Source organism: Pinus tabuliformis, chromosome 1_2, assembly GCF_031772625.1.
Source record: "Pinus tabuliformis cultivar Carrire ecotype Pingquan chromosome 1_2, CPIR1, whole genome shotgun sequence".
Lineage (NCBI taxonomy): Eukaryota > Viridiplantae > Streptophyta > Pinopsida > Pinales > Pinaceae > Pinus > Pinus tabuliformis.
In genome coordinates, this window is record NC_142298.1 from 805,478,777 (window position 1) to 805,497,427 (window position 18,651).

General features: G+C 38.3%; 1 protein-coding gene across 2 annotated transcripts in view; it reads right to left on the reverse strand.

The window, feature by feature from the left end:
- Positions 1-18,651, reverse strand: part of LOC149208346 (uncharacterized) — a 386,202-nt gene that overhangs the window by 77,610 nt on the left and 289,941 nt on the right. The window contains exons 7-9 of one of the 2 annotated variants that reach the window (XR_016252738.1): positions 18,187-18,552; positions 17,902-17,967; positions 10,894-10,977 (exon numbers count right to left, since the gene is read on the reverse strand). Coding sequence is in view for 1 of the 2 variants with exons in the window: in XM_089396020.1 (XP_089252146.1) it covers positions 17,902-17,967; positions 18,187-18,552 (432 nt within the window). In the remaining variant the exon portion in view is untranslated. The remainder of the gene's footprint in view (positions 1-10,893; positions 10,978-17,901; positions 17,968-18,186; positions 18,553-18,651) is intronic. The other variant, XM_089396020.1, reaches the window with a different exon arrangement.

The following is an 18,651-nucleotide window of genomic DNA, read 5'->3' on the forward strand; positions in this document are numbered from 1 at the left end:
TTAGGCAAAATAGACCATTCGAATTTGTAAGAGGCTCATATAAATTGATAAAACCTCGCTAGCTCTCTTAGGAGAGTTCAACCCTGCAATTAGAGGATGAAATTTGGATGAAATTGATGAATTTTTTATGTTTGGTTATTTTGCTATCTCTTTTGGAGCGTCATTTTGGCATGTTAATGGATGGGTATATTCTTCAATGTCTTGTAAGTGTTATCTAATGCTATATTTCTGATTTTACTAGATATCTAATGCATGGAATGTCATCTCTTGGTTGTTAATGGGCTTTAAATGAATGCAAGTTGCTTAAACCATTGAAACTATTGGGAAATTTGCGTGCGTTAGTCATAGATATTGAGCGGATGCATGTTCCTAGGGGATTCATTATATATGCATCCTTGAAACTCCATTGATAATTGTCATTGAAGTATAAATATATTGAAGTTGTTTTGTTGTTGCTGTTATTAACGGTAGAGAAATTTCTTCTAGGTCTCCTTGAAGAGCAAGTTGCCTTTCTCAAAATTATCTTTGACTCCATTTCTCCCAATTGCCAGGCACTAGCCTTAATCCTTGGTTGATCATTTTCAAAACCGTTTCTTTTCACTTTTTTTCTTTGTCTGCACTAATCCTAGATCTTTGTTAGAAAATCAGAAAGGCAGAAAGATTTTCTTATACTTGATAATTGCTTGTGATGTTCTTGACTTCTTATTAAGTTTATATCTTCTTTCTTTCAGTTCATCAAGCAATTACCAAAGCAAAATAATATAAAACAATGGACACCAGATATAGGCATTATGCCAGGGAAAACCCCCCCCCCTCGAGGGGAAAACCTAGTCAAAATTCTCTTCCCTATTCTTTGAGACTATTCACCCTAGACAAAGGTCAAACCTTCCCTCCACACCAAGTCAGCCTCCCAGATCTTTGACCTCTCTTCCCACAATTTTGACTATGTAGCAGCTTTCGACATCATGAAAACTTGGAAGACTTCAATCTCCCAATCTAGGGCACGAAATAAAAAGAGAGAGGCACCAAAATTTCGTTTTTCTTCTTCTCCTTAGACTCTGTTGATTTGAGATATCATCGGATGTGCTCTAGGCCTCAAATTTTGCAGGGAGGCTTGGGCACATGCATTCCAAAGAACCCAAAAACTGTTTTGGGAAATTCCACCCAGAAACGATTTTATTAAAATAATTAATATTTTTAATGGGGTTCCTATGTCTAAACTAAGGAAAATTAAAATATTAATGGGTATTAATCTAATTGTGGGTGAATCTTCTAGATAAAGACGAAGATCAAGTCAAATTGATCTGAGCCTTTTATTAGGAGTTAATCTAGGCCGTTGGTTTTCCAATAGGAAGATATAATAAGGGGCTTGAGGGTCATTTAGAAAACACACCAAGAGAGATCAAGAAATCGATTTTTTGAAGTGAGAAGTTCTTAGGAGGAAAATTTGATTGAAGAGATTTCTTGTAGTTGAGGGGCAGGGATAACATCTTTTGGAGAGAGAGATTCTCAACCAGAGATTCATCAACATAGAGAGGCAAAGAGTGATCTAGTAGTGTTGACACAAGGGTTGACTCAGGGCTTGAAGGGCCACACAGAAACAACATAGAGGGAGAGAGAAAAAGTCGAAAATCAGAGCAAAGGCTCAGTTTCAGCGGCCGAAAATTGGGATGTGAGATCGGGAGGCTAAGAGTAGTGACTCTGGGCTACTGATTTATTCCCTAGTTGGGTGACACTGTGCTTGAGAGGGTTGACGCTAGGACAACGTAGAGGAAGCGCAGAGACAACGCAGGGCCTGCCAGGGGCACCTCATCCAACAACCAGAACAACTGAGACTTTTTCTCAGTGATTGTGTGAGGTAATCTCACTAAGCTTCTGCTAGTATTTCTCTCTGTAACTGAATAACCCTGTGAGGTATTCAACGATGTATTCATAATTTGCTACTGCATAATAATAATAAACCCTCAAAACTGTTGCACCGGTTTTCCCGCATTGGGTTTTTCCGTGGACATTTGTCCAAAAATAACGGTGTCCTATGTGTTTGTATTTCCTTGCTCAGTTTCTATGTTTCAGAATCATATTTAATTTGGTGTTGGTTGTTTTAGTAATTTACTTCAATATTTCAAGAAAAAATCTGAAATAAGTTTGTAATGTAATTTACGATCTAGGTAAACTGTGAAGTAGATTTAGCTTGTTGTAGTAGGATTCCAGATATTGTTAGATCTAGGAATTTTCACAGACTCCACCCAACTCACACTCCATTTTGCTTCCTTAGACCCACTTCACACTTTTCCGGCTTCCATAGAGATATTGAACTTACTTGAGATGAGATGCTTCAAATGAATTCAACTTGCTTCAATTTATAGGCTTCAAGGGAGGTCGAATTGATGTCCTTAGGCCGACTTGATGTGGAGGATACATAAATTATATTTGACTCAATACTAAACCTGTTTACATGATTCAAAAGCCCAAGAAGGGTCTCTTTAAAAGTACAATGACTCTATTGACTTAGAATAAATCCTAGAAGTCCTCAATGGGGACTTTGACCTAAAACATGGTGACCCAAGCATGAAACCCATGCTTTAACAAGTCACAATAATAATAATAATTCTTTTCTTTATTCTTTTGACAAGTACATTATAAGATGACTTCAAAATGAAGACCGAACCTAGTTACATTTTCCAACACTCCCTCTTAACTAGGGAGGTATTCATCATATACAAGTACAAGGAAGATCTCAACTATATGAACCATGAAGAACTTTAGGCATCGCAATCCCATGGACTATTGCTTGACTGTCCTGGCCGCAGAGAAATTTCAGAGCTTGATGGTGTTGAATTGCTTGCCTTTGAGAGGAAAACACATGCCATTATTTAGTTTTTGAGAAACGTCTATGAGGGTTAGCCGAGTTGCCTTCTAGAGAGCCAACATGAAATTTTGGAGGGAGACATTTAAATTCAAATATAAACTTCAATTCCAACAATAGCCACATTTAATATTTGTTTTGAGTTTTAAAAGCAATCCAAATTTAAACTCCAAAACCCACATTAATATTTGTTTTTGAATTTTAAAACCCCTCCAAAATATTTTAAAATTCTTTAATTAGAGTCCCCCTTGGCCTCAATTTTGAGCAATGTTTTTAACCAATTATATGCTGCCACATCATCTCCTTTTTGGTGACATTGACCACAAGTAGGGGGCTTCAACTTTAATCGTGCATATCGCTCAAACCTTGAGGACCCACGAAGTGCTCCATATATCAACAGAAATGGCGTGACGAACTCCATCAATCTAAAATGGTCTCATACTGAGGATCATCATCATGACCCTCTAATATGTGCGAGTCTCCATCAGGGCATGCCATGTAGCTAGGTTCTCCAAACTCTTTAGCTAAGGTCTCATCAAGCTGCATCATCTTGTGGATATCATCACATCAATGACCTCCAACTGACCTTGACATCAGTGACAATATATGCACTTGCCTTGACATCAATGACAGCCTAGTCAACACTCTTTGGTGTAAGATTTTTACTTTCAACACTCCCACTCATGCCACACACATGGTTCAAGACTCCTTAACATCTTGTTCTAATATCATGTCAAAATGTACACACAAAATATTACCTAGAGTTGTCGAGAGAGGATTCTTATTATATTCAATATGTGAAAAGTGAGATTTAAAAAAAATGATTTGCATCGCTAGAAAGACGAACATTGGTGGCAACTGATGTTGTGTAATTAAAAAGACATATGTAACTTAATTACATAAGTCACTTTATTTGATGATTGTGACACCCAACTCAAGTACTAACTTATGCACAATGAGGTAAATAATTAATATGACGATTGTGATACTTATAGTTCATCATTGGTTCGGTCTCTGCTTTGGAAGAGAAGATGCTTTGAAAGCTATGTTACCGGATCCGTCAACCTCGGGGGATGGATTCGCGGATCCCCGGATCTGATCCGGATCTGGATCCAGATTCGCTTGGATACGCCTAAGAACCGGTTTAAAAATGTTTCCTTCACCATAACACGCATCCCGGTGTTTAAACTACAGTTCGTGTGATTTTTGGTTTTTTACAATACAAATAAAAGTCTCTCTGTTTGTATTCGCTGAATTCCGGTCTTTTTGTTCACAGGAGAAATTCTTCCCCAATTAATACCTACCTTAAAACCTGGCTTGTAAACAGATCCAGTGTGTTGCTTGTACCCACCACTGCGGGGCACCCTCGTTGGGTCCTACCGGCACCAATAGAACATATCAGTATTGGACAAAAAGAGTGTTAAAACTCTGGTTCAGGCTTCAGCGCTATAACCCATCTTTGTTGATATCATGTTCACTGTATTAAACACATTCAGCGCTATAACCCAACATTGATGTTTTTTTTCCGTCGCACAACATAAGTTAGAAATATAGTCAAATACTATTTGTATAAAAAATCAGGGCCAAAAAATTAATGTTTTGGAGATTATTCACGCAGACAAATGTCGCAACTCAACTTCTAGGAATAGCAAAGAAGGGTAGTATTAATAACTAAATAATTTATAAACATATTAAAATGATAGTATAGATATCCTATAAAAAATTAAATTTATAATACTATAGTTTATAGGATTATATAAAGCAAAATAGAATCTGCCTCTTTCCTGAGTTTGACCGAGAGTTAAATGACCCACCTAATATTCAACCCAGCTAAGACAGCCATTAGCACACCCAACAACAAATCATGTTTTTATTAATGGTTAAGATGGCGGGTGGAGAATGACTCCACATTAAGTCCACTGTGTTGTTTCATGGCTCGAGAACTCTCCCATTTGTTTTAGGCATCTCGCATGACCCCGCATTATATATATTAATTAAGCTTTATTATATTTTAAAGTTACTTTTTATATTTAGATATTAATTAAACTTTGTTATATTTTAAAGTTACTTTTTATATTTATCTTGTAGGAGTGTAGCTCAATTGTATTGCTCCTCGTTGGACACAGTCTTTGACAAAGTGACACCTAATATCAATGTGCTTCAACCAATCATGAAATATTGGATTCTTAGAAAGCTTGATGCAAATTTTATTATCACACATGATCTTGGTCGCATCCATCCTTCTACTGAATAGGTTCACGAGCAATTTTCTAAGCCATATGGCTTCGCACGAAGTTGTGCTAGTGGCCATATATTCTGCTTCAATTGAGCTCAGAGTTACGAATTTTTGTTTCCTACACCAAGAAGTCATCCACGATCCAATGTTGAAATAGTACCCAATAGTACTTTTCCGATCTATTGAACTTCCAGCCCAATTTGTGTCAGTGAACCCACTCAGTCTGATGTCATTACCTCCGATGTACAATAGTCCATGCTTGACTGTTCCATGTATATACCTCAGAACATGTTTGGCTACTACCCAATGCGCCCTCTTAGGTTCCACTATGAACTGGCTGAGGGTGTTGACAGCGTAACAAATGTCTAGCCTGGTATTGACCAGATACATCAGGGATGCTATGAGCTCCCTGTACAAGGTGGGATCAACATCTTTACCTTTTGATGCATCAATTTTCTTCCAGTTGGTGATCATTGGCATAGCCATAGGCCTACAGTCCTGCATCCTGAATCTCTTCAAGATTTTTGTAGCATATCTCCCTTGTCCAAATAATATCTCACCCTTCTGCTGCCAAACTTCCAACCCCAAGAAATAATGCATCTATCCCAAATCCTTCACGTCGAATTCTGTGGCTAGATTCTTCTTGTAGTCCTCGATGAAACTGTATGATCCTGTCAGAAAGAGATCATCCACATATAGTACTAGGAATAGAGGTTCATTCTCTACAACCAGATAATAGAGATTGGGATCTACATCACTCTTGATGAACCCCATCTTCTACAAGTAGCCATCAATTCGACCATACCATGCTCTAGGTTCTTGTTTAAGCCCATACAAGGTTTTCTTTAATTTGCATACATGAAATTTCTTCTCATGTGTCTCAAATCCTTCTGGTTGTTCAATGTATACTTCCTCTTCTATCACCTTGTTCAAGAATGTCGTCTTGACATCCATCTGATGAATCTCCCACCCCATCTGTGTTGCAAAAGATATCACGGTTCTAATAGATGTATACCTCGCTACTGGGGCGAAGGTTTCTTCGTAGTCTATTCCTTCCTTCTAAGCATACCCCTTAGCCACAAACTTGGCTTTATATTTCTCCACACTGCCATCTGTAGCATATTTGATCTTGTAGATCCATCTCGAACCTACCACTGATCTGTCTTGAGGCCTAGGCACCACTTCCCAGACATCATTCACCATTATAGAGTTGTATTCCTCCACCATCGCATCCACCCATACTTGATGTTGAACAACCTCTTGAAAACTAGAGGGTTCCCCAACCTGAGCTACTAAGGCCCAGTATCTGTCTAGTTGTCTTCACTCCCTTTTACTATTCCTGGGTGCACCAATGAATTCTTCTGCATCTCGTAGAATCTGTCGGAGTTCCCAACTCATTCTTCCTTTGGTAGTAGGTGCATCTGTCATCTCTTCCTCTTCCTGTGATTCCTCCTGTTCTGAAGGAGAATTTCTGGTACTAGCTTCCACTGGTTGAAGTGGTTTGACCAATGGCTCATCTTTTGACTACTCCTCGGAAGGCATTTCTCGAGATTTTCTGAAAGCTCTATCCTCCATGAACTTTACATCTCGTTGAACTACTACCTTCCTGCTCCCTGGAAGATAGACTCTATATGCCTTAGCATTCTCGCTATATCCCACAAGATATCCTTTCTCTGCAGTTTGATCTAACTTCTTCCTCTTCTCCTCGGGTATATGACAATATGCTAAACTCCCAAATATCCTGAAATGACTAACTTCAGGTGTCTTCCTGGTGAAGACCTTCTCTGGAGTAATCTTTCCCAATGCCCTATGAGGAGTTCTATTATGGACATAGACTGCCATGGTGCATGCTTCTGCCCACAGGAATTTTGGCATATCCTGATCATACATCATTGCCCTAGTTGCTTCCACAATAGTCATGTTCTTCCTTTCTGCTACTCCATTCTGCTCTGGATTGTAGGGAGTTGTCCACTCTCTTCTAATGCCCTCCCTAGCGCAAAAATCGGTGAAGTCCTTGTCAGCATACTCTCCACTATTGTCTGAGCGCAACACTTTTATTTTCTTTCCTGTCAAATTCTCCACTAGAGCCTTGAACTCTTTGAATCGATCGAAAACCTCATCTTTGGTTTTTAGAAAGTAGATCCAAGTCTTCCTGGAATGGTCATCGATGAAGGTAACGAAGTATTCAGCACCACTAAGAGCTATTGTGGACATCGGTCCACAGATGTTTGAGTGTATCAATCCTAGTACACTCTTGGCCCTATTGTTACTTCTTGGAAATGCTGCTTTGACATACTTGCCCAAAGCACACCTTCTACATACATCATCTCGTTCAATACTAAGATCTGGAACTCTTGTTACCGTTTTTCTGAGAATTCTCAGAGCCCCATGGTGCAAATGTCCCATCCTCCTGTGCCATAGTTCATTCAAATCCTTGTCTTCATTACTTCCTATCAGTGCCATTAATGATTCTAGCTGCAACCTGTACAAACTATTACTTCTGATTCCGATCTGGACCTTCTTTTTCCAACTCGGGTGTTTGACGTATACTTTCTCCTTAATGAAGAAAATGTCATAGCCCTTGCTTTGAAGTTCAGATACGGAAAGTAAGTTCATTCCCAATCCTGGCACATGCATGATGCAGCACATTGGTAGCTCGAAACCGCTCTCCTGTTTCTGTTTGAAAAACTATAGTACCTTTCCCTACTAGAGTACACTTTGCCTTATTCCCCATGGTGATCTAAAAATTCATCCTTTCTTCCTAATAATCTGGAAAATATTCTCGGATTCCTGTCATATGCCAGAAAGGCCCACTATCTATATACCAAATCCCCGAGGAGGCAGAGCTTGCTATGCAAGCAACTTCTTCTTCCAACCTGGAAGCCAACACAGAATAATCGTAATCTATGTCTCTTGTTCATTCTTCTGAAAATATGCACGAGTCTCCTGGAGTGGATGCCTCTACATCATGCTCTTGACCCATAATTGATTTTCCCTTCTTGTCATTGAATCTTTGTTGCTCTGATACCATGTGAAAATTTCTCAACATAGGAGGGTTTTATTAATCTTCAGCAGCAATCACTTTTATAAAAAAAATTACATAGACACTTGGAGAAAACACCTGAGACTTTTTCTCCGAGACTTTCTGACACCCTGGAGAGCTTCCTTTCTCTACTGTGTCAGCCCTGCATTATTTTGCATGGCACTGCGTAGCTCTAGTCCCTTTATGCATCATCCCTGCGTCTCCCTCGGCATTGTCTCTCAGTCTCTGCATCACTTCTTCTAAGCTCCCTGGCTGCTGCTAATCCCCCCCTCTTCCTATATCCTACAACTCTCCCTCTGAAATCGATCTCTTCTTTCAGAATCGATTTTCCTTGAGATACTAGGTATCTGCTGGTGTATCTCCAAATGACCCTCAAGTTCTCTCTTATACTTTTCCTGTTGACGAATCAATGGCCGAGATTAAGTCTCTAATCAACAGCTAAGATTAAAATAGACTTGCCCCTCGTCTCTTAAAAGCTTCTCATCCTTATCTTTATTAATACCCATTGATATTTTTATTTTCCTAAGTTTAGACTTAGGAACCCATTAAAAATATTAATTATTTTAATAACTCCTCATCCGAGTGGAATTTCTCCAAACGATTTATGGGTCTTGGAGACCTCATGTGTTCTAACCCCTCCACAAAATTTTGGAGCTAGAGCACATCCGATGCTACCCAAAATCAACACTCTCTCTTAGCGAGGAATGTGCTCTAGCAATAATTCTCAATAGAAATATACACTGATCCACTGCATCAGTCCTTTGTGTTGTTGATGCTTGGCCTGCTGCCCTTCATCTACTGCACTATTGCATCCTATACTACTATCCATGACTCTACCACTGTCACTGCTACATCTGTACTGCAACTCCCTTTCAAAACGCTGCATCATGCTGCCCATAGCATTGCCACTGCTAACTGTTGCACTGCAACTTAGTTACTGAGAAGTAAGTAAGCGAAACTTCACCCAAAAACTAACATGTTGGTTAGTATGGATGCCTCGTGATGCTGAAGCTACCTCTACTGCTAATCTGTGCCGACCCTCAGCTGTTACTGCACTGCTGCAATCTTTTTTGTGCCTCTTGCACTGCTATAACATCCATTGCGATGCTTCAGACTTTGTCACTCTAGCTTTGCTATTGTTGCTCCATCACACCTCGCACCAACCGACACCCGTCATTTTGTTATTGTCGTTAAGGGCTCCAGTAGCCGTATGTGATCCAAGAGTTTGGGCACCTCAAGGATCCTACCCCTGTGTAGTCCTCCCGACTACAACTCGATGTCGCCCCACCTCTTCTCCAGAGGTGCATGAGCACTCATGGCACAACCCTCGTCATCATCCTCCTTGTCAGCTTTCGCTGGACAGCCTTGGAGTCAGAAGCCTCTTCCTTGCCTTTCTTCCGTGAGCACTAAGTGGCGAAATGTCCCAGTTCCTCACACCTGGAGCATCTGACTTTGGATATATCCTTTTTCTTCCTTTTTTGTTGCCCATGTTGTCCCGATGATGGAGATCTACATCCTCCTCCTCCTCCTCCTTGACCCAGGCTCCTCTGTCACTACTTCTTGCCTTGGTCAACCTCTTGATCTCTTCCTGTCAAAGAGCTACCCACATTTCCTCCCAACTAGGGAGAGAAGCTCTACCCAAGATACTCTGGAAAAATGTCTCCCAGTCTTCGATGACTGCATTCAGGGTAGTCCTAACCATGAACTCAGGATTTGGTGTAGACCCCACAGAAGTCAATTGGTCTCGAATCCCTTACAACCTGAGAAGGAAGGGATCAATCTCTTCTCCCTTCTGCATCTGGTACTATCTCAACTGATTCTCCATTAGCATCTTCCATTGAATGTAAGTCCCCTGGTACAAGGTGGTCAGCATCTCCCACATCTCCCTTGTTGTTTCCTTCTCACCAATATGCGAGACCACATGATCTTTGACCCCGTCTAGAATCATGCATTTAGCCTTCGCCTGGGCCTCCTCGTACTTCTTTAATGGATCAGCATCGACCAGAACAACAACTACCTTCAAGGCATAGTCCTTGATGTGATTCTTGTCTAGGACTCCCAGGATCCTGGCCTTATAGATGCCAACATTGGATGCTCCATCCAATTTGTCCTGATACCTCAGTCCATTGATCGCCATCTCTGCTCAACAAATATAGGACTGGTTCTCTTCTCCCTCTCCTGCTGTTAATATAGCAATACTTGGATCTAGATTTCTTTGGCGTTAGAATCTTCTAAGGAATAAGCTCCTCTAGACTCCCTCTGAGTCCTAATTTCCTTCACGGAAATCCTTCGGCCAAATGTTGAATCACTCCTCTCCAATCCTCCTTTGCTGTTGCAACCCGGATCTAGATTTCTTTGGTTAGAAATCTGTCAAGGCAGTGACTCCCTCTACCTCAGCTTTGTCTCCACAGACATTGCTCTGCACCAATAGCAACAGCATCTTGTTGACCCTGTCGCCTACACCTACCTACAAGTTAATGAGAAAAGCCTTCAAGCCCACATGGTTTGGTTGGTGGCAGGGAACTAAGATAAGGGGTCGTCACACTAATCCCAACTCTCTTCGTTTGAGCTATCTCCTAGGTTAGCTAAGGGGGTGGTCCCTAATGAAAAGTTAAGTTAAAAGATGTGAGTTTCTAGAAGAATTGTTAGAGTTAAATAGATTATTTCTTTAAGATTTATAAGCAAAACTGATATGAGCAACAACCATAAATACATAAGATAAACATGAAATACATAAACAATCAGTGCCTTAAAAGTATTGCTCTTTAAGAAATGAAATTGTATTTGCTTATAATGAAGTGAAATGCTTTAAAATGGAAAGCCAAAATAATCCTGAAAAGTGAAACAATAAATTGTTAACACAAGATATTATAAATGCTTTCAAAATGAATAACTCTACAAATCAAAGAATGGAAACTATCTTGCTCAAAAGGATACAAAAATAACTCAAATGTCAGACCAATATGACAACATGCAATGAAGTTTGCAACCCAAAATAATAGTACTTGAAAGTGAAATCAACCATTTATCACAATAATTAAACCACAAGATGAGTCAACTTCCAAGTACAGAAAAAAATTAAACTTGTTGCAAAATTAAAAAGAATTACAATGCTTGCATCCAAAGTGTCTCTTGAAATAAGATTTGCATGTTAGGCTTTAAAACATCAAGATAGCAAGAAATTTAAAAACTCTGCAAACAAAGCAAATATGATGGAATGAGTTATTGGCTTATTTATTAATTAGTGCTAAGGCAAAGTTACAATTGAACTCTAGTCCTCAGACCTCATCCTCGCCCAAATGTTTGGATCTCACAATGAGGAGTCAATAGAGGTAGAGGGTCCCTAAAAGTCTATTCAACCAACTTAAATTGGAGGTAAGTTTTAATGAGGCTTCGGGCCTTCCTATACTAAAATGCCTAGATGAAGTGCAAATTGTGTTAATTCCCCAAATTAAACTAATGCTTCATGCAAATGCTTCAAAGAGAAATAGTTTGCAAAACTTGAGAGCGTATGCATGTGAGAATTTAAATACAAGATTAGTAAAAATTTGCATGTGAAGTGAAATGTATTGATTTTAAGCATGCACAATATGAAATTAAAAGCTAGAAAGCTGAGAAAAAAACTAAAAGCAAGATTAGACCACCCACAAGAATCTCTCCTCTAAATGAGGAAGGGGCATACCATGGGGAAAATCCCAAGCTCCTTCCAACAAATTTTTTTTATCTTTCATTAGCGCTTAAACCGGATAAAAATGCCTCTAAGAGAGCAGCTCACAATACGAGAGAGATCTTTACAAAGATGGGACTCTAACAAAGCTAGACTCTCTCCCCAAAAATATAACAACAAAAAACTTGAAGATAGAAAAAAAAAACTCTCCAAAAGAGATTCACAAGGCTCAAAATGCCCACGGCCTAGATGAGTTTGCAACTCTCTCCCAAGTGCTTATGGCCTCCCTCGAAATCAGTCTTTGGACAGCGTGAGGGGATCTTGCATACACATGAGTGAGTAGTTTTCCAAATCTTCTCCTCAAGCTCCTTGCTGCTCAATGCTCAAGCCTATGTGTTGCAAAACACCAAAAATACCAATTGTCAATATGAAATTAGGAAAAAGAAACCAAAACTAAACTTAGAATTTAATTTACAAAGTACTAGCTCAAATAATGGGAGTGAACCCCCATGCTTGCCTAACTTTATAAATAACTCTTGAATAGGAGATATAACTTTGAAAGAACTAGAACCAAAGACGTATTTTGAATTTTAAATGGATGATCAAGTAGCTATAGACAAAGAAAACTCTCATTTGCTCTTCATTAGATGGAAAACTTGGAGCGAAAAAATTGTTGAGTCTTGGATCGCTGTGACTCTAGGAGTGAGTTGATCTAACTGAGATTTCTCCCACTTCCAAATGAATTCCTACACACAATACAAAAGATCTTTCCTACACACTTGAACACGTATTAGTTTTCACAAAATTAGAGCAATATAATGAATAAGAGAAACCAAGCATTCCTCCTAAAATGAATTGGCAAGCTTATCCCTAGAATACTACTCTAAATCAATGATATGTGCAAGATAGCTTGTACATATCAATCCAAGCAAAATGGCAAGCATAAACTAATATTAATTCAACATGCGAAAGAAATTAAACACAATCGCAGTAGTATGAAAAGACATCATTTCATAATGTCAAGAAAACACCAGCCAGATAGCCCTAAAGTCTTGATTATATTAAGAAAGTATGCAAGTACAAAATAGCAGAGTTTCCTCAAGCCCAATAGCTTATTACATCATACAATATGAGAGCCCGTGGCTCTGTTATATAGAATTGGGAGCAAATCCCAATGAAGAATGACAATGACAAATGGCGTCGGAGTCAATCCCAATGTAGAAGTGATTAAACAAATAGCATAAGGTGACAATCCCAAAGAGAAATTTGAATTTGTTGAATGGAGCTCCAATGCCAAGTGTAAAAATCGAATTCTGGCAAGAGGACATCATTTCTTCTTCCCTATGTGCCAAATTCGAATTTTATGATAGAGTAACAAGTGTATATGGGTGGTAACCCATGTGGGGACATTTCCCACAAAAATCTCCACCAAATATTCTCCCATATCCTCCCAAATGTACATTAACTTCACAAATTCGAATTTCCAAATAAGCAGTTTTCTCCTTTAATGCTAGAAATTCGATTTTATTTGAGCACATGTCCTTTCCTTGATTTTAGGAGTCCACATCACCTTGAAACTTCACTTTAACTCCCCCGTAATTTTCCACCTTATTTCCACAACACTTAGCATGTGTGGATATTTATTTTTCTCCATTTATTTAATTTCTGGCTTAATTAATTGCCAGATTTCTCACTAAACCTAGGAAAAGTGGGGTTTGAGGGTTCAAAACACATTTTAACCCATCAAAGTGTCTCATAGTAGAAATCTGAAGGTGGGATGTGCAAATTTCATTACTCATACCCCATACAACTTCTCTAGACATCACTTATTACATTATAAATACAGTTTTATTAACAATTTCCACAGTGCAAAAATCTAAAAAATTAAAAAATGACTACTTAGACCTAACCAAACTCCACAAATTTTTTTGTGTGATCTAATATGATAATATACATCAACTCTAGTTCAACCTTCAAACCGTCACCCTGACTTTGAGATAAAACGTTAGTGAAAAAACCCAAAAAATTATCTGTCTTTGAAAAAGAAGGGATAATTAACAAGATTAAAAAACACTCCAAAGTGTACTCGTTTGTTGATCGAGTCCCAACATCCTAGGCCTATTACAGACTCAAAAACTCATCATTACTAGTATCACTTGTTACAATTCCCCACAGGGTGTGGAATCTGGGTACAAGAAAGATGATGAAAAGATAGAAATAGAGTTAAAAAACTATGTTGATTGATGTTATCTGATGGTACAAGCATCCTCTAGATCATCTTTGGGCATGGAGTCTTCATATAATCATCAGGTGCCACTCCAGTGATCAACACGTCCCACCAGCTCCACTGATCGAATCTGCGCTACTCCTCCAACCCCGACAACTGACTAATTTGAGCCTCTTAGGCTCTGCGTTGGCCCAAAGCGCTGACGCAGTTTCTGCGTGAGCACCTCTCGAGTATTGTGTCACCCTTTATAAGCTCAAAACGCTGATGCAAGCACTGCGTGAGCCTCTGCGTCACTTCTTCACCTCTTAAAAGCTTCTCACCCATATTTTTATTAATACACATTAATGTTTTATTTTCCTAAGTTTAGACTTAGGAACCCATTAAAAATATTAATTATTTTCATAACTCCTCATCTGGGTGGAATTTCTCCAAACAATTTTGGGTCTTGGAGATCTCATGTATTCTAGCCCCTCCACAAAATTTCGGAGCTAGAGCACATCCGATGCTACCCAAAATCAAAAGTATGAATATTGCTTGAGCAACAGACTTAGATTAGATTGGATTCATTGATATATGTTGCAGTAATGTTGGTTTATGTGAGCAAAGCTTACATGCAAAGTTTTAGGTGCTAATGTGATGCAAAGTTTTGTTGAGCATAGGCTTTATAGGCTGATGTATGTATGCTGCTAAGAACTTGACAGACAAACAGTTGCCTTGGTTTGTGCTGCAGCACTGACTAATGTGCAAGTTTGTCTTTTGATGAGAACTGATGGTTGTATAAGCATTAAGAACTTGTTGTCTCTTATGGTCAAAGGTGGCAAGGTTTGCATTACAAATTGTTGTTGAGCACAGTGTGGTTGATGATGTCCTAAGTCAGCAAAGAGTTCTGAGCAGATGTTGCAGTGACAATACTTGTGGCAGTGACAGATGAGGAGTAGATTGTAGTGAAGTTGGGTCATTGTCCTTGGTATGAGAGCCCAATCTTTGTCATTGTTTGGTATGATCAATGTGGAAAAAGTCGAAGTCAGGATTAAGTTAGCAAGGGTCCAGAAATTGAAAAAGTTGTTTAAGTCGGGAGGTTTTTGAAAATCTCTGCAAAATTTAAAAAATACACAAATATTCATTTAAAAAAAAAATGAAGTCGTTAAAAAACTACCTCACTCACGATTTTTTGGAAAAACTCCCGATTTTATCCTGGCTTTTTCGATAAAATCCTGATTTTTCAAAAAAAAAAAGTTAAAAAGTCGTTAAAAAAACTGCCTCACTCACGATTTTTTGGAAAACTCCCAATTTAATCCTGACTTTTTCAACTGGGAAAAAATCGCCAAAAAGTCGGCTGATTAAATTGGCTAGTCCAAAAAATCGGACTTTGCCGATTTAATCGCGACTTTTTCCACACTAGGTACAACAGAGTGTTGTGGGGCATAGTGATTGAATTGAAGTACTTGGGAGAACTGAAGAACCCTTCAGATTGAGTCTACAAATATCTTCAGACTTAGGGAGCACTTGTTGCCTTCCAGCCCTGTTGGTAAAACTCTTGGGAGTATTTTACTTCCAGTCCTGGCTGGTAAATTGTATGTGACCATACATAATGAAGTTTTTGTTGAGAGAAATCTTTTGTGCATTGTTCATGTGATGTGATACTGCTTTGTATTTGTTATTGTTGATTTGATTAGTTAAAAGAATCTAACCAACTGTACAATTAAAGGAAATACCAATTCACCCCCCTACAATACTTCCAACAAAGAGGAATATAACAAGTATTGAGTATGAAAAGTGAATGTAATTCAATGGTGTATCAGTTAAATCACTAAATAAATCTGTGTTACATGCTTAACATATCAATTTTTTTTATATGTTATCAAAGCCAAGTTTATTAACAAGTTTCGTGTTCTATTTTTTATATAACTTCAAAACCAAGCCTATCAACATCTGTGTTTGATGCTTAACATGTCGAAATTATGATATGGTATCACAGCCAAGTCAAGTATTAAGGCAGCCAATGAATACATGGAAAATATCTCGAGAGATGAGCAAATTAGTTTACGTATATCAGCGAGATAGCTCAATGTTGTAAAACAAAAATAATGGTTGGTCAGACACACACAACAGAAGAAATAATTTTACCTTGTTGCATAAGTTTTTGCTTGTAAAGATTGCAGGAGTCATTTTGAAAGACAAATTGCATACGCTGTATGACTCACATGAATGGAACGCTAGAAATTCAATATTATATTAACAACAACTTTGTTAATTCAATGACCAAGAGAGTCTTGATGGAAAGGACATAGGTCTAAAACATCAAAAATTTGTCATTTCATTAAAATAAATTTTTTTCGGTCTTCAATGGATGACACCAGAATGCCGAGCTTACATAATGTAATTCGTTAGGATGCTTGGAAATTTAATGGACATAACTATAATGTGTGAAAGCAAATATAATATCCATCATTGAGTATAGACAGTTAGCGACATGTAAAGTAATCAGAGATCCAGATGATGAGAAGTAGCAGGAGACGTATAACTCCAAAAATAAGGAAGATATTCTAATGTGTGGAAGCAAATATGATATCCATCATTGACTATAGACAGTCGGCAACATGCAAAGTAATCAGTGATCCAGATGATGAGAAGTCAGGAGGTGTATAACTCCAAAATAAGGAACCAAGGAGAATTGTTTTACAGCTATAGGATATTGGAATTTTATGAGCATCGAAAAATGTACAAGAAACACAGGGAGAGGATATCCAAAATTCTAAATAAATATCACATATCAAGAAAGAATGAAGAGTAAAAGAATAGGTAGTAGACAAGGCCATTATAGACAGACATGCAAACCCCTAATAATCGCCGAGTATGTACTGGACTAGCCGAGCCAGCTCACAGACCATAATGATAGCCTAGGTGGAAAGGAATGACGACTCTTGATAGCTAATTCGTGTCCATGGCGTAATATCAGTAATGGTCAACTATAACGAATGTGAGCAATTTTTTTTGGATAACATAGCAACGGTTTCTTGATTGCCCTAATATGCAGAGTCTTATAATAAATGGTGGGCAGACGTTATTCCAACGATGAATATCAATAGTGATTGGACAAAGTGACTAGCACAGTGGCAGTTGGCAGTAACGATGAGTTTTGGTTCATCGATATTTTTAGTGGTAACAGTGTTAAGAATTTAGATCATAAGGAACAATGGTGGTTCAATTATGGTTGTCTCTCATGGATTTATATTTATATCTATATTTATTGCAAGCAATTATGAGATCGTTCTATGTTCTAATCTTTCATCCAGACTTCACACCAATTTGTTGGTTTAGGTGGAATCCTTATAAAAATATTTATTCCATAAAAATTAATTATTCTATTATTTTTTAACGAAAACCAAGTCATTGAATTTGAATCTTAGTCCAAACCATGTTGAGTCGAAACCCAAGTTAGCCCCGATTGAGTTGAAACCCGAGTTAATCCCAGTTGAGTCGAAACCCAAGTTGATAAGTAACCGACTGAAAGCCACAATCAAAGTTTTAAAACAAACCTCAGAACCAACGGGATGAAGATTGTCCTTCGGGGTTGGTGAGAGGTTGGAGAAGGAAACTGCTTGTAAACGATCCACATCACCCCTCGAGACAAAAAATACTCTTGGAAAATCCTTAAAGAATGAGAGTTCCGGTGATACATTTTCACTAGAAAAATCCTTCAAGAATGAGAGTTCATGTGATACACTTTCTCTAGACATCAATTTAAGACTATTTTAATATGGTAAATAAATTCAAAACAAAAAGTCTTCCACAATTGAAACACAGGTTCACACCAGCCAAGACCTGAAAAGTGGAGATTAAGTTGATGACAGGTACTCACATTGTCGACTGGAGAATAGGATTTCATGTAAAAGTAGAATTTCTCTTCTCGTGGGTCACCCCATTCCTGCAATAGATCATATAGTAATACACCGATTGGCACTCATGAGAGCTCAAAAATTATATAAAATTACAGGCAACTTTTGCATTCATACATTACCCACATTAATGACAGTTTCCAAAACAAACCAAGTAATAAGACAAGCATGATTCTGCCTCTCATCTTGTTCAATGCTTCAGTTTGGAAATGAAATCCAGTAACAAAGAAATTCCAACCAAAATTTACCTCCCACTCAGCAGTAGTCAACGGGATGCTAGAGTCTAGCATTGTTGTGACGACATCTACAAAAGGCACCCCCGCCACTGCTGCTTTAAATAAATCCGGTCTCATATTCAACACTGCACCGATAAGAAGCCCTCCTGCACTCCTTCCATCGATACAGATTTTGTCCTTTGAACCAAATTGATTTTTTAATAAATATTCTGCACAAGCAATAAAATCTGTAAAAGTGTTCCTTTTCTTCAGTAACTTTCCATCTTCATACCACTTCCGTCCCATCTCACCGCCACCTCTAATATGAGCAATTGCATATACAAAGCCACGATCAATCAAGGATAGCCGTGTTGTTCTGAAATCAGGCTCAATGCAGGCCTAAAATCCAAGGATTATGAATTAGCACGTTAAAATAAATAAAAACTCCATAAACTGTGACCTGGAAAATATTTAAAAAATAAAAAAAAACCTGATCTG